This window comes from Sapajus apella, unplaced genomic scaffold (assembly GCF_009761245.1).
Source record: "Sapajus apella isolate SASKATOON/1434 unplaced genomic scaffold, GSC_monkey_1.0 scaffold86, whole genome shotgun sequence".
NCBI lineage: Eukaryota > Metazoa > Chordata > Mammalia > Primates > Cebidae > Sapajus > Sapajus apella.
In genome coordinates this window covers 4,322,412-4,344,190 of record NW_022437026.1, presented here as the reverse complement: position 1 = coordinate 4,344,190, position 21,779 = coordinate 4,322,412, and the positions used below count along the sequence as shown (strand labels likewise).

The following is a 21,779-nucleotide window of genomic DNA, read 5'->3' as shown; positions in this document are numbered from 1 at the left end:
CTCACACCAGGCCCCGTGACAGTCATTAGATAGTGCACAGCCCCAGCAGCCTCAGCCCCTCAGGCTGGCAGATGCCACTTCCAGCCGGAAATATGTCCCAGCAGTCCACAAGTCTATGGATTACCACCACAGTGCCCTCAGTAAGAGCAGTAACTCAGGGGGCAGGCACGGAGGCTGGACGGGGAACGGCCGAGTCCTCCGCCCACTCCAAGAGAGTTCTGATCGCCTCTCCAGCACGCACGTTCAGGGCCTGGGAGCTGGGACTGAAGAAACGGCCAGGCAGGAAAAGAAAGGCTCCAGGAGAGGCGACGCTGCTTCCTTGCCTGAGCAGTTTTCCTTCCTAATTGCGTGTGGCCAAGTTCACACCAGCTGATGGCAGGGGAAGGGGGAACCACGGTGGGAAGCAGAAGCCAGGAGCTTCCCGATACCTGGGGCAGCTGGAGCAGGCTGTGAGGACCCACGATTGACGCAAAGTCTCGCTGTCAGCAAACACAAATATTTACCTTTCCTGTAACATATGTGTCTTCCTCTGGTGCCTCTGCCCGCCCCACACATGCGGAGGAGGGAGCAGATGACCGCCAAGGTGCCCTGGCCTCCAGCGCCCCCTCGTCTCTGATTTCACCCGTCCTCATCCTGCCCAGGCTGCTGGCACTCAGATAGGGCTCAGGCAAGGGGTGGGGCAGGGACAGGCCACAGCCCCCCACTCAGTGCCAGCCGGCCACACACACAGGGTCTTCAGCAACACAGCCCCTCGCGGGCCCCCAAGATCAAACTGCTGACGATTCACACAAAGAAGCAGAGGTACAGAGAAGCCAATATTTGCCCAGAACACAGTTCTCAAATGTGACCCAGCTGGGGCCAACTGCTGCCCACCGTGCCTGGCTGTGACACTTCAGGAGGGCCTCACTGGTGGCCTACCACACTCCCCTGTCCAGCAGCCCCTGCCCCAGGACTCTGAGACCCATGCTGGATCCTCCCATCCAGAGTTTGAGCTCCTGGAAGCCAAAGGTCATGCTGGGTCTGCACACAGCTCATGGCCGGAGCACCAAGCCCACAAGGGAACCCACTGAATCCCACGTCCTCGGCACCAGCTGTCCCGACCCTCTCTTCTCCCATCAACCCCCACCTACAAACTCCCCTAGAGTCAGAAGGGAAGAGAGGACACAGCCACCACGAAATTTGGAAAAGTACCTTCTGGGTCCTCCTTCCTCCCTGGCAACCTTCGTCCGCCCTGTTTTCTGGAAGGAATATCTGAGGTGGAGGAGACACGAGAAGCCCAAGTGCCTGGCTCTGCACTGACCGCACAGAGCTAAGTCTCCTCCCTCCACGCTGCCACTGCCTGCCGTTCCCCAGGGGTCTGGGGGTCTGTTTTAGACAATTCAGGGCCTCCTCCAGTGGGAGCAGGGGAAGCTCCAGGACCCCGCATGGAGGGCGGCCAGGGACTTCGCAAGGACTATTCAGTGTGGTGGCTCCAAGCACACACCCTGGAGTCAGGCTGCTCAGGTACGGATCCTGGGTCTGCTACTATGAACCGGCCAACCTTTGGCCAGTGATTTCACCTGCCTCAGTTTCCCTTCTGCAGATGAGGTTATCAACAGTCTTGGCTGTGGTAAGGACCAGACGTGTTACTCTATGTAACGTGGTGAGAAGAGTGTGGCTGTCATCTTTCTCAGTCTGTCTGTGCCCATGTATCTCACAGCATGTAGCCAACAGGAGTGCCCACAGGACAGAGGTCACCCTGGCTGGGGCACTCAGGGCCAGGCCCTGGCTTACTCCATGAATTCGTTTCTCCTACTTGTGAAACAAGAGACCTAGGATGGTCCTCATCTGGAGGGTGGCTAGAAGAACAAAAAATATTACCAATAGCTAAAAGGCAGGAACTACAGCAAGAGGGCCCCAGACACACCACCTACCATGCCAAGGAAGTGTTCCCATGAGTGCTTCCTGCCACTGCCATCCGGCTCTTCCCTCTGACTCCAACTGCACCCCCAGGGTCCTGAGTCATGCCAGGGAAGAGCCACAGATCAGCTCGCCTGAGCTCCTTCTCCTGAGTCAAGGCTGAGCCTGGACAGACCAGGGGGGAAGTGCTCAAGTGAGGGTGGAGGCTTCTGCAGGGGAGCTGGGGACCCCCTTAGACTCACAGCAGGGTTGGGAGTCACCACTACCGGCTATATAGGTTCTAATTCCCACATCCAGGGTTGGAAGAGAGACTGGGGAGATGACTGAAGCCCTTCCTGAGAACCTCCCACGACACACCCTGAAGCCAGCCTCTCGGGCCGAGGTCCCTAGGAGGCTCATGCCTCTTGCTGGGTCTTAACTGCAGGAGTCTCACACCTGCTTCCAGTCTGGGTGCTGGAGTTATCCAGCTAAGCACACCTCCGGCCACATCCTGCCCTCTTCAAAAACCTTGTTAAATGACTCCTCATCACTTAAGGAGAAGGGCTGACAAATATTTCCCCGGCTATGCCATGCGGCCGTGACCGTCCACCCAGCACTCCTCCCTGCTAGAGGCTTCTCAGCCCAGTACTCCAAACAGCAACTGCCGACCCTTTCAAAGTGGCACACAGGTCATACTCAGCATCCTGGACACCTGGCTCAAGGTGGGAGACTGACTAGACACGTTTATTTTTTCCCCTTCCAGAGACACAGCTAAAAGGATAACAGCAAGGAACTTTTAAAAATGCACGGCGACACAAAGATGAAGAAAACAAAAGAGACCAACGGGATGAGAGAGCTGGGTGCGCTTTGGAGGACTCAAGACTGATTAGGACCAGGCTGGATGCTGCGGGGTAAAGACGCAAAAAGAGTCACAACCTAGCAATACCTTCAGGGGTGACAGATAAAAAGTAGCTGAGCTGCATGGCTCAGAGCTGGAGGGACCAGGAGAAGAGGGGCTAGGGAGGCACAGGATTTGACCCAAGGAACTGACAAAAGTCTGTACACTGGATGGTCCAGCCCCCATCCCTCTCACGCACGAGCAGAAGATCAAAGGGTCAGCCAGGTGTGGTGGCTCACACCTGTAATCCCAGCACTTTGGGAGGCTGAGGAAGATGGCTTAATCCCAGGAGTTGGAAATTAGCCTGGGCAACATAGCGAGACCCTGTCTGTACAAAATTAAAAATTAAAAAAAATATATATTTTTAAAGAAGACCAAAGGGTGACCATCTTCAGAAATTAAATAGGAGGGCTACGGGTCTCAGGGACACTGGGCTTGTTCAAAAGAGGGAAGAAGGGGAGTAAGAACAGGAGAGTTAAGTGAAAGTCAGCATCAGAAATGGCCAGAGCCCCTACCTGCTACCCTACCCCACTACCAGAACACCTGTGACCAAGTACGTCCCTTCCAGGGAAATTAAAGGAATTGTCTCTGGAGAAACTGAATCACCTCGGGGGGGTGGGGGAGAAGTCCAGTAAACACATACATTTATTGATTTCCCCAATAAAACAGCTAGCTCCCCGAGCCCAATCATCTTAAAGTAAAGCCCACCAGGTGACAAGTCCTGCCTTGCACAAAGAGCTCCCAGTCACTACTAAATATAACCAGCACAAATAACACAAGAAAAACTTGATAAATTGAACATCATCAAAATTTAAAACTTTTGTGCATCAAAGGACACTTTTAAGAATGGCACAGTGGCTCACACCTGTAATCCCAGCACTTTGGAAGGCTGAGGCAGGAGGATCACTTGAGGCCTGGAGTTCAAGACCAGCCTGGACAACATAGTGAGACCCTGTACAAAAAATTAAAATAAAACATTGGCCAGGCATAGTAGTGCACACCTATAGTCCCAGCTACTCAAGAGGCTGAGGTGGGAGGACCACTTGAACCCAGGTTCAAGGCTGCAGTGAGCAATGATCAAGCCACTGCATTCCCGCCTGAAAGACACAGCAAAACCCTGGCTCTGAAAAACAGAAGAAGAAGAATGTGAAAAGACACTCAACAGAATGGGAAATACTTGCAAATCATATATCTGATAAGAAACTTTTGGCCGGGCGCGGTGGCTCAAGCCTGTAATCCCAGCACTTTGGGAGGCCGAGGCGGGTGGATCACGAGGTCAAGAGATCGAGACCATCCTGGTCAACATGGTGAAACCCCGTCTCTACTAAAAATACAAAAAAAAAAATTAGCTGGGCATGGTGGTGCGTGCCTGTAGTCCCAGCTACTCAGGGGGCTGGGGCAGGAGAATTGCCTGAACCCGGGAGGCGGAGGTTGCGGTGAGCCAAGATCGCGCCATTGCACTCCAGCCTGGGTAACAAGAGCGAAACTCCGTCCCAAAAAAAAAAAAAAAAAAAGAAACTTTTATTCAGAATTAAGAACTCTTAATTTAATAATAAAAAGTAACCCAATTTATTATAAAAATGGGCAATGGGGCTGGGGACAGTGGCTCATACCTGTAATTCCAGCACTTTGGGAGGCCGAGCCAGGCAAATCACTTGAGCTCAGGAGTTCAAGACCAGCCTGGACAACATGGTGAAACCTCGCCTCTACTAAAAATACAAAAATGATCTGGGCATGGTGGTGCGTGCTTATAATCCCAGCTACCTGGGAAGCTGAGATACGAGAATCAGTTGAACCCGAGAGACAGAAGTTGCAGTGAGCCAAGATCACACCACTGCACTCCGGCCTTGGCAACAGAGCGAAACTTCCTCAAAAAAAAAAAAAAAGTGGGGGACAATGGATCTGAATTTCTGAATTGACATTTCTCCAGAGAAGATGTACAAATGGCCAATACACACATGAGAAGATGTTTACCATCATAAGTCATCACAGAAATGCAAATACAAACCACAATGAGTTATCAGTTCACATTCACTAGGATGGCTACAATCAGAGAATATCAAGTGTCGGTGAGGATGTGGAGAAAATAGGATCTTCATACCCTGCAGATGGCAATATAAAATGCTGCAGCCACTTTGAAGATTCTTGGGAGTGCCTCAAAAAGTGGAACAGAGTTGCCGTATGACTCAGTAATTCCACAAGTAAGCATATGGAAATGAAAACGAATGTCCACACAAACACTTGTAGGCAGTGTTCACAGTAGCATTACTCCTAATAGCCAGGAGGAGGAAACAACCAAATGCGCATCACCTGATGAATGGAGGAGCAACGTGGGCTATCCATACAAGGAACATTACTGGCCATAAAAAGGATGGTGCATGCGAAAACATGGCTGAAACTTGAAAACATTATGCCAAGTTAAAGAAGCCAGTCACAAAAGATCACATCCTATATGAACCCATTTATATACAATGTCTAGAATAGGCAAAGCTTCAAAGCCAGAAAGTAGATTATTGCACAGGGCGGGCGGGGGGTGGCGGGGTGGGAGTGGAGAGTGACAGTTAAAGGGATCAGGGCTTATTTTGGGGATGATGAAAATGTTCTAAACTTGATTTTGCTTATGGTTGCACAACTTTGTGAATATACTAAAAAACTGTGAATTGTATGTTTTATTTTTTGAGACAGGATCTGGCCTTATCTCCCAGGCTGGAGTGTAGTGGCGTGATCTCGGCTTACTGCAACCTCCGCCTCCCAGGCTTGAGCGATCCTCCCACCTCAGCCTCCTGAGCATCTTGGATGACAGGCACACACCACCATGACCAGCTAATTGTGGTATTTTTAGGAGAGACAAGGTTTTGCCATATTGGCTAGGCTGGTTTCCAACTTCTGGCCTCAAGCAATCCGCCTGCCTTGTCCTCCCAAAGTGCTGGGTTTACAGGCACATGCCACCATGCCTGGCTAACTTTTGTATTTTTTGTAGAAACAGGTTTTGATCATGTGCCCAGGCTGGTTTCAAACTCCTTAGCTCAAGCAATCTGCCTGCTTCGGTCTTCCAAACTGCTGGGATTAAGGCGTGGGCCGCTGTGCCCGGCTTGTATGCTATAAGTAGGTAAATTGTATGGTTAAGTTTAATTAGACTGCAAGAAAGCCGCTAAAAAATACAGACAGGCCGCTAAGAATTAAAGACACCAAAGAAAACCCACCAACTGGAAAGACAAGGATCAAAACAGACAGAAAAACAGAATTAAAAAGAAACAAAGAAAAGACCTGGAGGCTGGGTACGGTGGCTAAATCCCAGCACTGTGGGAGGTCAAGGCGGGCGGATCAGTTCAAGTCAGGAGTTCAAGACCAGCCTGGCCAATGTAGCAAAAACCTGTCACTACTAAAAATATAAAAATTATCTGGGTGTGGTGGCATGTGCTTGTAGTCCCAGCTACTTGGGAGGCTGGGGCAGGAGAATCGCTTAAACAGGGAGGCAGAGGTTGCAGTGAGCCAAGACCGTGCCGCTGCACTCCAGCCTAAGCAACACAGAGAGACTCAGTCTGGGCGTGGGTGGGAGGAGGGTTAGGAGCAGGAGAAAACCTAAGAAATAACACTCGCTTCATACCCTTAATAAAAACAAGATAAAAACTGCATCCATCAGACATCTTGATGTAATCACAGAACAAGAAGGAACTCTAGAAAATTAAAATGTCAGAGCCAATATTAAATATTCAACAGAAGGCATGGCGGAGATGCTGCTGTATGCCATTAATCTAATTCACCCTTGACTATAAGATGCATACTTTATAAACTACCCAGAAAAAACAAAATGTCATCAACTAAACTAAGATACATCCATAAAAGAATGCATGCAGCTTCTTCTACAGTATTAGAACCCTGATTTTGTTCAGAATGGCAACTTACCCAACTAAAAAAGTACCTTTCCCTGGTTCCTTGTGGCTAGATGCAACCATATAACTAATTAGGTGTTACGCAGGATTTCCCAGCAGGCCCCTTACAGGGAGCTAAACTAGCTTCTTTTGATGCTTGGAAGATGGATATGGCAGCAAGAACACCAGCTGTCAGTCATGACCCTGAGTACAGAAGTCATCTACTGAGGATGGCTGACAGAGAGAAGCCAGGGCCCTGATAATGTCAGGAGAGCTGGGCCAGCCTGGACTGTCTCCCTCCAGACTTCCTTGATGTGAAAGAAAAACAAACTATTTATGCCACTGTTTCTTTAGGTTTTGTGTGATATGTTACTTGGACACAACCTTAACTAATTCAGAAGAGAGTCAGAAGATAATATTAAGGAAATCTCTAAGAAAACAGACCAAGAAAGTGAATTGGAAAATAAAGAAATGGTAAAAATCATAGAGGGATCCAACATCAGACTAATAGAGATTCCCGGAAAAGAAAACAAAATAGAGGGAAAGAAATTTTCAAAGAAATAATATGAGTAAATTTCCTAAAACTGAAATATTAATCTCACAAAGTGCTTACCAATTACCTGGCTGAAACTAGGAAGTAAAACAACGCATATCCCAAAGCTCACCAACGTGAAACTGAATATTAGGGAGAAAGAAGAAATACTACAACTTTCAGAGGAAAAAAAGAAAAGTTACATAACAAAAGGTAGGGAATTAGAACGCTATCAAACTATGTCAAAAGATAATGACACAATGCATTAAAAAATGATTCTTGAAAATTATTTCCCAGCACTTTGGAAGACCAAGGTGGGCAGATCACTTGAGACCAGGAGTTCGAGATCAGCCTGGTCAACACTGCAAAACCTCATCTCTCTTAAAAATACAAAAATTAGCCAGGCCTGGTGGCACATGCCTGTAATCCCAGCTACTTAGAAGGCTGAGGCACAAGAACTTCTTGAACCTGGGATGTGGAGGTTGCAGTGAACCAAGATCGAACCACTGCACTCCAGCCTGGGCAATAGAACAAAACTTCATCTCAAAACAAACACAAACACACACACACACACACACCCTGTCTCAAAAAAAAAAAAAAAAAAAAAAAAGTCATCGTTTTCTAGGGAAAATGATGTATGATCTAGATTCTTTACCCAGACTACCAATCAGTCAAGTATAAGGATATAATAAAAATAATGACATTTCAAAGAAGCAAGGTCATTTACATACCATGCATCTTTTCTTAGAAGGTACCAGAGGATGTGTTCCAGCAAAATGAAGGGGGTATATCAATAGAGAGAAATGTAAGAGCTAGGAAATTGTACATTCAATATACGAGGGCCTCAGGATGACAACTGTGGGGCAAGCCTACAGAATAACACGTTCGAACGGCAGCAGAACAGAGGCAGCTGGGAGAAAGATCTCTGGGAGAGAGGAGGAATTGATAAATTATCTAACAGTTTTGAATATTTGGGAAGAAAAGTTTTAATTTTATATGGTGGTTCTGATAGAGCAATTTATAAAATTTTAAGAATAGGCTTCTTAAGAAATACGCAAGTGCAAGAGCCATTTATTTGCAGGAAAAAAAAGTTGTACAAGAGGTAAAAATGTAATCATAATACACTTCTTGACTCTTTGTGCTTTTGTTTTTTTTGTTTTGAGGCAGGGTCTTGCCCTGTCACTCAGGCTGGAGTGCAATGGTGCGATTTTGGTTCACTGCAACCTCTGCCTCCCAGGCTCAAGAAATTCTCCTACTGCAGCCTCCTGAGTAGCTGAGACCACAGGCATGAGCCACCACGACTGGCTAATTTTTGTATTTTTTGTAGAGATGGGGTTTCATCACGTTGCCCAGGCTGGTCTTGAACTCAAGTGATCTGCCCATGTTGGTTTTCCAAAGTGCTGGGATTACAGGGATGAGCCACCACACCCAGCCCCCTCTGGGCGCTTTGATGATGAGTATACATGTCAAAAAATGTGAACATTTTATGACTTTTACTAAATTAAATAACTTATTGGATATTATTACATTGCGATGACATGGGGAAATATAATGCAGCTGAATTTTCTCTACTGTAATGGAATGGAAATACAGTGTCTTAATCATGACATTGAGATCCAGCAATATAAGCATATTACTTAGAACTAAAGAGATAAAGCCCAAATAAACAGCTAAAATTAGCAGTGACTACTTCTGGGGATTGGGATTTGGGTGTGGGGAGGAGTAGGACGAGAATATGATGCTTTCCATTCTTTTTTTTTGTAAGCGGTCTGGGAGCAAATAAATGGTAAGAATCTCTGCACAAGAGGCATTGAAAGGAGCGTGAAAAGAACTGAAGGGGACTGGGGAAAGGAATGAAGGCGGAGTCACCCAAACCTCAGTCCATGTCCTGAGAATGTTCCAAGCCTCCGTCACAGAGCCTGACTTCCTGCCCTTCCTCACTGCTGGCTTCATTAGTACTTATTTGTCTGACTCTCTCTTTGCACCCCTTTTCTGCACATACTGGGCCCCCAGGGAGCTAAGCTCCCAGATCAGCTACTGTACTTCCTGGCCTGAGACAAGACGTTTCTTTCTTTCTCTTTCTTTCTTTCCTTTCTTTCTTTCTTTCTTTTTTCTTTCCTTTCTTTCCTTCCTTCCCTTCCCTCCCTTCCTTCCTTCCTTCCTTCCTTCCCTCCCTCCCTCCCTTCTTTCTTTTCTTTTCCTTTTCTTTTCTTTTTTCTTTTCTTTTCTTCTCCTTTTCTTTTCTTTTCTTTTTTTTCTTTTCTTTTCTTTTTAAATTAATTAATTAATTTTTTAAGATCCAGTTTCACCATGTTGGCCAGGCTGGTCTCGAACTCCTGACCTCAGGTGATCCACCCACTTCGGCCTCCCAAAGTGCTGGGATTACAGGCGTGAGCCACCGCGCCCGGCAACAAGACGTTTTTAATGGAGGAGGTTTTACCCACAAAACACCTGCCCACAGGTGAGGTGGGAGGGCAGCAGAGGCCAAGTCTATGGGCTGAGCTGTCTGAGAAGTTGAGTAGGTGTTTCTTCTGGGGTGGCCCCGCCCTGGAGAGTGTCGTCTGGGTGATCCATCCAACACTTCCCTCCCCTTCTCCAAGCTCTGTCCAGCCCAGCATGCCTTGGACATGAGCACTGAAGGACCAGCTCCAGGCCCGGAACAAATGCGGGGCTTGCCATTCAAAGATCTGGGTGACAAGGGCACTCCTTGTCACGTCTTCACTCATCCCTGTAGGGTCTCCTTTGTCTCTTTCTCCAACTAAACCTCCTGAGGGCCCCGCTTTCTGCTAAGCTTAGCTGCCATCAACACCCATGAAGCAAGGCCTCATTCAACTAGCTCTCTGGGATCACCGCCCCACTCCTCTGCTCAGCTCCAACCATCACAGAGCCATGCTGGGCTTGCTCTCCCCTTTTCACTGGTGCTGCCTCCCCAAGTTTCCACCATGGCAAGGGCACACTCTGGGCACTCTCGCCCCATTCTCACTACCAAGAATGCCCCGGTGGCAGAAAGGAAGAGTTTATCATAGGCTTACCCAGAACTTCACAAGAAAAAAGGCATTGGAGGGTCCCCGTTCGAAGAGCTCCTTGAGTCCACCCTTCTTCTCAGGGAATTTGTCATAGATCTGGCGGATGTCTACGGCTTCGAGGTAGGGGTCACTATAGCTTGGGCTGGACTGGCCGATGTGCACAAACAGGTGCTTGTTGTACTGCAGAGAGAGTGGGTTTGAGGGAGATGGAGCACGGGCCAGACAGACAGACAGACAGCCCAGGCTCCACGTGCCCACCACGTGATCTGGAGCAAGTTGCTTGGTCTTCCTGGGCTACAGTTTCCCCATGAGTAAAATGGAGATGGTGAAAATCTCTTTCTTTTATTTTACATGCTGGACTTCTGACTAAGAATCTATTTGGTTCACGGGTTCTTCAGCTAAAAAGAGGTTTGAGTTGGGCACAGTGGCTCACACCTGTAATCCCAGCATTTTGGGATTACAAGGTGGGTGAATCACTTGAGGTCAGGAATTCAAGACCAGCCTGGCCAACATGGTGAAACTCCATCTCTATTAAAAATACAAAAATTAGCCAGGTAAGGTGGGGTGGCAGGCACCTGGAGTCCCAGCTACTCAGGAGGCTAAGGCAGGAGAACTCAGGAGGCAGAGGTTGCAGTAAGCTGAGATCATGCCACTGTACTCCAGCCTGGGTACAGAACAAGACTCTGTCTCAAGGGAAAAAAAAAAAAAAGGTCTGAAGATGTCAGATATCCTGTCACCTTGGCCTCCTCTAGGTCTTTTTCTGACCTTCGCAGGTGATACTGGTCACCCAGGACACTGGACACCAAAGGGGACAGGCTGGTATCCCATAGGATGTGAAGCAGACACAGGAGACTCCTCAGCTTCCTGCCCGACTCTCAGAGTCAGGGAAAGGCTGGGACACTGTGGGGGTGGGGCTGGGGCCAGAGCAACCTTAGACTAAGGGTAGGTTGGGTTAGAAGGGGAGGAGGAACACAGGACAGGGAGGGAGGAGGGGGAGGCTGCCTGGGCACTGGAACATGGACAGGAAGCCAGGGAGGAGGGAAAGAGGGAAGAGGAGTGGCGTGAAGGAGTAAAAGAGGAGTGGAGGGAAGGAACGGAAGGGAAGCTTGGAAAGGAATGGGGAACCTGAATTAAGCCCCAGTGTGGAGTGGGGCAAGAGCGCCAGAGGCAGAAACAGAGGTGGAGGGGGCGGCCGGGGAACCGGCCAGGCAGAGGCCAGGACCTACCGTGTCCGGGTCTTGCTGCTGCTCTAGGAAGGCAGAGAACTCCAACATCCAGAGTTTGGAGCTGGCCACGCTGCGGCCCTGCCACGGGGGTGCCGGGGGTGCAGAGGGCGACGGGGCAGGCCCTGCAGGAGACTCAAACCCTGCACAAAGCGAGAGAGGTACATGGAACCTGACCTCATTCACCCGCCCCGCCCACACCCTCTGCAAGGACCCCAATCCTCCTTAGGGAGACCTGTGCTGTCAGGGGGACCGCCTGTCTCCCTAAATGAACCTCCTAGCAGGGGTGGTGGAGGGAGTGTAAATCTTGGGCCAGGGCATCCCGGAGCTGCCCGGGTAGGGAGAGGCTTGCCTGGTACAACTCAGGCCACTCAGGCCTCGGCATGGAACCACTGAGCAAGACTGGATTCTAGAGGGCAGCCGGGGCCCTGCAGGACTGAGAGGCTTCCAGAACAGGCACCGTTAAGTTCACGCCCTCGAGCAACTTCTGCTCCAGATGGAGAAATAACCAGATCAATCAACAATTACCATGTGGCATCGCCCCGAGAGATGGGGACATTTCCTGTTTGCGTCACAGGTGTCTCCCCAGCTCCCAGAACAGGGCCGGGCCCAGAAGAGGCTCCTGATCCAGGGTTGCTAATAGATGAACCTACTCCAGTCCTACTGTAGAGTTTAGATCATGTCCTGAAGGCACCAGGGGAACAGGAAGGCACCGTAAGCCTGGAAGCAACACTGTGAGACTGAGGCTCTGGTGAGTGACAGGGTGATGAGAGGAGGTGAGAGAGGGGACAGGGAGCTGGTGAAGTGGCTTCTGCAGGGACGCAGGCAAGAGCCGGCAGCAGGCCTGGAGTGAAGACAGGGTCAGCATGGACAGGAGAGGACTGGCATGAGACAGAGGGCAGACGGGACCCGATGCTGTGACTTGGTTTTGACGTGTAAATGAGAGAAAGCAGCCTTCAGGACCTGGGGGCAAGAGGAGGAGCAGGGCTGCTCTCGGTGGCAGGGAAAGCCAAGGGGCAGAGCAGGCAGACTCCACGCCAGAAAGGGCAGCTTAAGGATGAGGAGCTGGTCTTGTCCTACAGAGTGGGAGGCGGTGAGAGCCCCTCCTGAGAAAGAGGCGAGGACAGAGCGGAGCCTGTCAGTGGCAGGGTGGGGTGGGGGCTCCTGTCGGCAACGTTGGCTGCCTCCACCAACCAGGTCTTCTCCCACAAGGGTCCCTATTCCCGGGAGGAGCCCCAGGCTAGTGAGCTGGACACCCCTCATCCCTCCCAGGAGCCAGGTGTGCGAGGCACGCTGCAGCAACAAGGCCAGCTGGGTGGGACGACCGCCCAGGCACAGGCACTGCCCTTGGAACTGCATGTGCCCCACAAGCCCCGAGCACAGCTGGGAGGGGGACGGCAGCAAGGCAACCTGAGGGGCATAAAGGGGCTTGGCACCTGGCTGAGGTGTGCATGCTGGGGGCAAGGAATGGGGTGTGGCCAGGGGCTGGGATGTGTGGTCGCAGTGCATGATGGGCAGCATCTAAGAGGGACATGTAGGCGTTCGGCTGTTGGGGACCTGGGCCCAGAGGCAGGAGCCACACAGCTGCGATGGCAAGGGAGCCACGCAGCGCCCACCCACCTGGCAGAGGCAGCGGAGGCTGGACAGCATAGGTTTGTTGAGAGAAAGGCTTCACACTGCAGGAGAGAGGAGAGGGAGGTGTCAGCCTCGGGCAGGCTGCTGCCCCAGACCCCTGTACTGGGTCCAACGGTCTGTGTGGCAGGTCCTGGTAGTCAGTATTTCTGTGGTCCTGACGGGCCTCGGCCTCCTGCTCCCACCCCTGCTGACTCCCTCCAGTTTCGTGGTGGGTCCGCAGACACAGTGTGTCTGATGAAGAAATCCACCCCTCCCTCTCTTCCTCCCAGGCCAGCCAGAGGTCTCATTACCAATCTCCTCCCCTGGGGGACTCCGGCTCTGGCCCTACCTATACACTAGAGAGCCTGGAATTTTGGCAAATAGTACCCTACGGTATGGACATCACAGATGAGCCCAGTGATGCCTGAGAGCAGGAGAGCCCAATCCCTGAGCCCAAAGCCATCCTGAAAGGCTGACCCCAGCAGTGGCCCTAGCACACCCTGGAGCCCAGGCTCAATGTCATGAGTTTATGCGTTCAAGTTCAGTTAAGGGAGCAACTGGCAGCAGAAACCAGGCCATACTCACTCATGGGACGTTCCGGCTTGGCCTGGCAAAGCTCCTTGCCAAAACTGAGGAGGCAAAAGGCATGGAATCAGCATGGCCCCAGGTGCACCCGGGACCCCGTGGCATGGGGATGGGGGTGGGACAGGGCAGGGCCTCCACTGGGAGGAGAGGCTGCAGCCCAAGCCCTCGCCTAGCTAGTAAATGCTAACAGGCCCAGAGTGTGTTTCAGGGGGCTCTCAGGCTCTGTGGATGAGGGGCTCCGTGGGAAAAGCACCGAGGTGTGGTCCACACTGCACAGGGGAACCCCCCACAGAGTCACAATGCAGACCAGCACCTAAGGCTTGGAAAAGTCCCAGTGCCAAGAGCTCGCTTACTGACACGGGTCCCATACTTACGTACCCACAGAACCACTGTGTCCTATCTGTTTAACATGCAGACAGACTAGTGCTCTCTGGGACACACTTTAAAAAATGCTGGGGCCTGGCACTGCCCCTTCCCCACATGCCTAGGGTGGTGCTGCAGGTGCCTTGAAGACTCACTTAGTCCCTGGAGCCAAGAAAACCCTGTGAGGAGACAGCTCTGAAAAGGGGCCGTTCTGGATCATTCTGAAAGTGAGCCCAACATGGCCATGGGTGGGAAATTTAAAATCTGACCAGGGCTTTGTTTTGGGCACCAGCTCTCCACCTGGCGGGAGGGCAGGAATGAGGCTGCGTGGCCTGGGCTGCCCAGGGACACGCTGGTCTCAGGCTTCAGCTCCAGTTCCCTCGGCTTCAGCTTCCTCATCTGTAAATTGGGCCAGCTTGGCAGAGCTACCAATTGGTCAGCTCCTGGGGGTGGCCCCCTTCCCCCTTGTGAAAAGCTGTCCCAATACCAGCCAAGTTGGGACTTGTGTGGCCCCTGGGTCCTTGTTCCCTCCTTCCCTGGCTGCCCTGGCCAATAGGACTCAGGTGAGAGAAATCTGGGCCGGCCAGTGCTTCTGGCTCTTCTGAAGGGGGAGGAGGGTAGAGGAGAGGGCTGGCCTGGCCTCTGACTCTCAGCAGCCCACTTACCCCTGAGACTGCTGGGCGGCCGGGGCCCCGGGCGAGGGCCATGCTACTGTGGAAGGCCGTGGCGGAGATGATCTGTGCAGACGACATGGCAGCCATGCTCTGCAGGGCCTTGTCCTTAGCTGCCTGGTCCTGGGGGAGACATTGCAAGGGAGGACCTCAGCAGGGTCACTAGTCAGGCTGAGACCAGGCGGGTCTGGCCCTCAGGTCAGGGAAACTGTCTTGCTGCCAGTGGCCAGAGCTGGGGGACCAGGCGTTAGGTCTGTGCCGAGCTATTAACTTGTTTTGCAACTGAGAAAGTCACCTGGTTTCTCTGGTCAGTTTTCTCATCTGTCAGAGCGGCATGATATTTGCCCTGCTTATTTCATCAGAGCTTAGAGAAACATTATCTGTCATTTTACTAATTATGGGGTCACCTCGAGAAGAAGGGTCTTCTATGCCTTGCTTACCTCTCTACCATGGGTGCCTAGCTCTGCACCTGTCTTGTGAAAACGATGCGTAAATATCTGCTGGATCCCTCCTCAAGTGCACAGGAAGCATCGTCCCTGGCCACATGGGCTGTCTGGAGGCAAGGGACCACCTCCTGTGGCCCTACCTGCCTCGTTCCTGCCCTAAGGACTTCTTCCCTGGGCACTGCAGGCACCGGGACTCACTCATCTTTCACCTGTCAGAATGTAAATACTCACTGTCTGCCCTTCAAAGGTTCTAAGACCCCAGAAGATGGATTCACTCTGCATAGGCCCAGGACAAATACACACACAGGGAAAGCCACTTGAATGGCACTGGTAACAACAGTAATAATTTGTTATATTCATATAAGCCAATGGTTTCCATGCTGAGTGCCCCAATTCCAAAGGTCTTCAAAACCAATGACATAACATTCCCTATTTCAAGAAGCCTAACGGAAATTGTGTTTTTATTTTGTTTTGTTTTGTTTTGAGACAGAGTCTCACTCTCTCACCAGGTACCAGGCTGGAGTGCAGTGGCGCGACCTCGGCTCACTGCAACCTCCACCTCCCGGGTTCAAGCAATTCTCCTGCCTCAGCCTCCTGAGTAGCTGGGACTCCAGGCGTGTGCCACCACGCCCAGCTAATTTTTTTGTATTTTTAATAGAGACGGGGTTTCTACTAAAAATGTTGGCCAGGATGGTCTCGATCTGTTGACCTCGTAATCCCCCCACCTCGGCCTCCCAAAGTGCTGGGATTACAGGCGTGAGCCGTTTTGTTTCAGAGACAAGGTCTCACTCTGTCGCACAGGCTGAGGTATTGTACAATCACGGCTCATTGCAGCCTCAAACTCCTGGGTTCAAATAATCCTCCCATCTCAGCCTCCTGAGTAGCTGGGACCACAGGTATGCATTACTGTACCCAGCAGGGATTATCCAAAATAAGATCCCCCCTCCCACACACACAGACTGGAACAGCAAGTATTATTCACTGTCTGCAGCTTTATCAGGGCTAAATAGCTCGACTGAGTCAACTCAGGAGCTCTGTTTAAAAATTCAATATCTGCCAGGTGCAGTGGCTCACACCTGTAATGCCAGCACTTTGAGAGGCCGAGGTGGGTGGATCATGAGGTCAGGAGTTCAAGACCAGCCTGGCCAAGACAGTAAAACCCCATCTTTAATTACAAAAAAAAAAGAGAGAGCGAGATTCAATATCTAGCCAGGCGAGGTGGCTCCTGCCTATAATCCCAGCACCTGGAGAGGCTGAGGTGGGTGGATCGCTTGAGCCCAGGAATTCTAGACCAGCCTGGGCAAATTGGTGAAACCCTGTGTCTACGAAAAATACAAAAGTTAGCTGGGTGTGGTGGTGTGCACCTGTAGGCCACAATACTCAGGAAGCTGAGGTGGGAGGACTGCTTAAACCTGGGAAGCAGAGGCTGCAGTGAGCTGAGATCGCACCACTCCAGCCTGGGCAATGGAGCAAGAATCTGTCTCAAAAAAAACAAAAAAAAGAAATTAAATATCTTTATGATCTTCAGACAGCATCTCACTATACCCCAGGCTGGTCTCAAACTCCTGGCTTCAAGCGATCTTCCCTCCTCGACCTCCCAGTGCTGGGATTACAGGCATGAGCCACTGCTCCAGCCATGAATTTTTTTAATGAGAAAGATAAAACCATTATTGGATAATTAACAATAATTAACTTGGTAGACCTAGATCTCCTTTAAGTGATACAAAGGTTGAGAACCTCCCAACTACTTGGGAGGCAGGAGGATCGCCTCAGCCTTGGAGGTCAAGGCTGCAGTGAGCTCCAGCCTGGGCGACAGAGTGGGAGTCTCTAAAAGCTAAATAAAGTAAACACAGAAGTTGAGAAGCAACAGCGAGCCTTGGAGCTCGAAACTCTTCTGAGGGATGCCTCCACGAGGTCTCTACCGCAGCTCTGTGAGGTGGGCAGCACCGCAGCCTGGAGGCTCAGGAGAGGCTCAGTGCTCCTGGCGCCATGCAGTGTGGAGCCAGAACACAGCAGGCCTTTCCACTCATCCTCTCAAGGTGACCATTTCACCCATGTGGCACAAGGTAGCCCATGGAAGGTTTTCAAGACCGCAACCTCGGCTGGGCGCGGTGGCTCACACCTGTAATCCCAGCACTTTGGGAGGCTGAGGCAGGGAGATCACCGGGGGTCGGGAGCTCAAGACCAGCCTGACCAACATGGAGAAACCCCGTCTCTACTAAAAATAAAAAATTAACCGGGCGTAGTAGCGCATGTCTGCAATCCCAGCTACTCCGGAGGCTGAGGCAGGAGACTCGCTTGAACCTGGGAGGTGGAGGGTGCCGTGCTGAGATCACACCACTGCACTCCAGGCTGGGCAACAAGAGTAAAACTCCATCTCAAAAACAAACAAACAAAAATACAACCTCACTCTGACTCTGTGAGACTAGCAGGACTAGCAGGACCTTTATTTTAAGATGAAGAAACTGAGGCTCTGAGAATTTCGGTGACTAGGGTACTCAGAGTGGTGATGGTGGCCAGGTGAGCTTGGTCCAGATTGGCACACAGGGGGCTGTGCAGACCAAGGGGTGGAGGGAGACGTGTCAGGATTTGACATCAGAGGGCGGTGGGGAGGGGGAACCGTTCTGAGTAGTGGGTCATCTTCAACGTGGACAAAGCAGTGAAACAGATGTTTGTCCCCGGCCCTTCCTGGCCCCCTCCCCACTGTCCTTTTGGGCCAGACTTGGGCTTTGCTCTCAGAGGCTGTCTCTGATAACCAAAGAGGGAACTAACTAGTAAGTCTAAGGGTATGTCTCCTCCCAGGACACTTGCACTTTTCAGGAGGCCAGCCCCCGACCTCTCCCTGCAGGAGGGCACGAGGGACTTGGCAGGCACACCCCCACAAGCCCACAGATCTCGGGCTTGACTGCATCACGAGGCTGGGGCTGCATCTGCTCAGTGCCTGCCTTCCTGGATACTCGACCTAAACAAATGGCTGGAGCTCAGGAAACCAGGCCTGGGCAGGGTGGGGCAGGGGTCAGGAGGAAGTGGGAAGGACTTGATGGGGAGTGACAGCAGTGGCCGGGCAATGGAGCCAGGAGCCGCTAACTGTGGCAGGAGGGGAACTCGGATGCCACCTTGCTCGTCTGTCATTTTACAGATGAGGAAACTGAACGGAGCTCCAGGAGGCTCTGGTGACTCTGCCCAAGCACCCATGGCCACGGGGCAGAGCCAGGCCTAGGACCCAGCCTCTCACTCAGGATTTCTACTGGATCACTGTCCAACCCAGAGCTTAATCACTTTGGGTTCCAGGTCCTTTGAGAATATGACAAAATCCTCACAGCAATCTCTCCAGGGAAACTCACATAGACATGAACATTTGCTTATTTTAAGGAGTTTATGGCTCCCCTTAGTGTCTGTCCAGCCATCTACTGAAGGCTGTCCTTGGGCCCCAGGTCAGAACCTGTAGACAAAGACAAGTACAATCCCCTAAAGCAAATGTGGGCCACACAGCCAGCCCCCAAGGGATTGCCCTAAACCCAGCAGTGGGAAGTCTGTTCACTGTGGTCACCTGTGGGGTCCCAGTGAGTCAGAGGCAGACGAGAGAGGAAAAACAGGGAGCAGGGCTGGGTTGCAGGGCTGTGGGTGCTCCTGGGGTACATGAGCCAGGCTGAGAGGCAGGGAGCAACAGCTGAGGCCTGGTCAGCTGTCCCAGGGAAACAGGAGCGAGGTGCCAGACCACAGCTGGGGGACTCGGGGAACAGCTGGGCTGATGGCAGGAGGAATGGAACTGAGTGGGCAGTGGGGTGTGGCTTCCTAGGCGGCAGAAAGGCCTGTGGTTCCCACCCACTCATTCTGAGATTCCAGTGTCAGGATCATCAACTGCCAGGGCCAGATGGGACTTTCAAGGTCATCTAGTCCAGTGGCTTTTCTTTAATATAAAAAATATTTTTAGAGATGGGGTCTCACTGTATTGCCCAGGCTGAAGTAAAGTGGCCAGTCGCAGGCACGATCACACCTCACTCAGCCTCCAACTCCTGGCCTCAAGAAATCCTCCTGCCTCCACCTCCAAGTAGCTGGGATTACAGGCGTGCCTGCCCAGCTAGCCCAGTGGCTCTTTTTTTGAGATGGAGTGTCACTCTTTTGCCCAGGCTGGAGTGCAGCGACACCATCTCGGCCCACTGCAACCTTCACCTCCTGGGTTCAAGCGTTTCTCCTGCCTAAGCCTCCTGAATAGCTGAGATTACAGTTGTGAGCCAGCACACCTGGCTAATTTTTGTATTTTCAGTGGAGACAGGGTCTCACCATGTTGACCAGGTTGGTCTCGACTCCTGACCTCAAGTGATCTGCCCATCTTGGCCTCCCAAAGTGCTGAGATTACAGACATAAGCCACCACACCTGGCCTCCCAGTGGCTTTTAAACTGGGTTCTGACGTCCCCTAGAGTTCAAGCGCCATGGGGTAGGAGAGGATTCATGGGAGGAGAGGGGCCTTGCCAACCTAGCTTTGACCAGAATGGCTCCTCTGATAACACATTAGGGTGATATTTTGTTGGGGGAAAACAAGAAAAAGGGCTACATTGCTTCAAAAAACAAATGTATGTTAGACATAGGCCAGGCCCAGTGGCTCATGCCTGTCATTTCAGCACTTTGAGAGGCCAAGGCAGGAGGATCTCTTGAACCCACAGGTTTAATACCTGCTCAGGCAACACAGAGAGACGCTGTCTCTATAAAAAAATAGAAAAAAATGGCTGAGCAGTGGCACTTGCCTGTGGTCCCAGCTATTCAGGACAAGACTGACGTGGGAGTATTGCTGGAGCTTATGAGGTCGAGGCTGCAGTGAGCTATGATTGCGTCACTGCGCTCCAGCGTGGGTGACAGAGAGAGATCCTGTCTCTAAAAATAAATAAATAAATATGTTCATAAATGGTCTAGTCTAATGCCTCAAATGTCAGATCTTCCCACTGACTGGCTGTGCAGGCTCTGTTGTCATCACCTCCCTGATGGAGCTCTCACTCCCTCCTAGTGTTCACCCAAAGGGCCCCTGGTTCCAGGGTCCCAGAGGCCAGACTCCCGTGATGAGCAGGACCACGCCAAGGGGAAAGCCAGCAACATCAGGACCCCTGAGAGCCATCACCTATCAGCAGAGGCCCTGCAAGACGGGGTTGACCCAGGGAAGGGAAGGAACCCCCAGTCCTTCCCTGGGGAAGGACTTCCCACAATACCATAAACACCACCCCCACCCCCACAGCAGCCACCCCCCACGCCCCTGCCACTCCACATGCTCTGGTTGAGGGCACTAAGTGACCCTCAAGAAATGAACGCTGGCGAGTGATCCAGCTACTCTGAGCCATATGAGCTCCTCTAAGCAGGCGCCAGCAAGTGGGGAATCTGAGCAGGAGCCTGGCCTGTAGCTCCCAGGGTATGGGACGTCCATACACTTGGCCCTCCTGTGCTGATGGGAGAGGTTATAGGCCCAACCTGGCTCTCCTCAACAGAGAGAAGCACACTGAGTTGCACATCAGCAGCCACGCCCTGATCCCAAAGGGGAGACTTATGCTGCTGGAGAAAGCCCCCCACTCCCGGCCCCTCCAGCCCCCACACTGCAGTTTCCTTACCTTTAGCTTGGCCTGGATCTCGCGAGCTTTGCGACGAGCCAGCACCTGGATGTGGCTGGAGACCTGTGGCAGGGAGAGAGGACTCCTGTCCCTACCTCCCGACAACTTGGGTTCCCCGGCCTGGCTTCCCAACCCTCACCGTCCATAGCCCTCAACCCGTATCTGTGGACCAAATGAATGAATGAATGAATGAGTCAATTGGTGGACCCTCAGTCCTGCCTTGCCCAGCTAATCCAGAAGCTGGCAGTATTTTAAAAGTCCAGTGCCAGCCAGGAGGGGTGGCTCATGCCTATAATCCCAACACTGTGGGAAGCCAAGGCAGGCAGATCACTTGAGGTCAGGAGTTCAAGACCCGCCTGGCCGACACAGTGAAACCCTGTTTTTACTAAAAATATAAAAATTAACTGGGCATGGTGGCACATTCCTGTAATCTCAGCTACTCAGGAGGTTGAGGTAGAATTGCTTGAACCCGGGAGGCAGAGGTTGCAGTGAGTTGAGATCGTGCCACTGCACTCCAGCCTAGGAGAGAGAGTGGGACTCCAACTCAAAAAAACAGTAGTGCCAATGTTTTATTGTCTGTCCTAGTTTCCTGGAGAAGGATGAGAGGGGGCTGTTGACTCCCCAGAGAGGCAAGGGGTTTCCTCCTAAGTGATGACAACAGAGACCCCAAGAAAACTGGACTACCCGGCCGGGCGTGGTGGCTCACACCTCAATTCTCAAACTTTGGGACGCCGAGGCGGGTGGATTACCTTGGTCAGGAGTTCAAGACCAGCCTGGCCAACATAGGGAAGCCCTGCCTCTACTAAAAATATAAAAAATTGGCTGGGCGTGGTAGTGGGTGCCTGTAATCCCAGCTACTTGGGGGGCTGAGGTAGGAGAATCTTGAACCTGGAAGGTGGAGGTTGCAGTGAGCCAAGATCGTGCCATTGCACTCCAGCCTGGGTGACAAGAGTGAAACTCTGTCTCAAAAACAACAACAAAAAAGGAAACTGGACCACCTGTGACATGCCCAACAGAGATAACTCATCCAGAGCTGCTGCCCCTTAGAAGCCCGAGCCTGGTCCTGGGAAAGCCTG

The 21,779-nt window shown here is 51.7% G+C and overlaps 1 protein-coding gene across 3 annotated transcripts in view; it reads right to left on the bottom strand.

The window, feature by feature from the left end:
* The window catches only part of TEAD4 (TEA domain transcription factor 4), an 86,463-nt gene that overhangs the window by 7,225 nt on the left and 57,459 nt on the right, over positions 1–21,779 (bottom strand). The window contains exons 4-9 of one of the 3 annotated variants that reach the window (XM_032254484.1): positions 20,704–20,766; positions 14,657–14,785; positions 13,629–13,672; positions 13,050–13,105; positions 11,433–11,572; positions 10,213–10,386 (exon numbers count right to left, since the gene is read on the bottom strand). In XM_032254484.1, the coding sequence (XP_032110375.1) occupies positions 10,213–10,386; positions 11,433–11,572; positions 13,050–13,105; positions 13,629–13,672; positions 14,657–14,785; positions 20,704–20,766 (606 nt within the window). The remainder of the gene's footprint in view (positions 1–10,212; positions 10,387–11,432; positions 11,573–13,049; positions 13,106–13,628; positions 13,673–14,656; positions 14,786–20,703; positions 20,767–21,779) is intronic. The other 2 variants (XM_032254486.1, XM_032254485.1) reach the window with 2 other exon arrangements.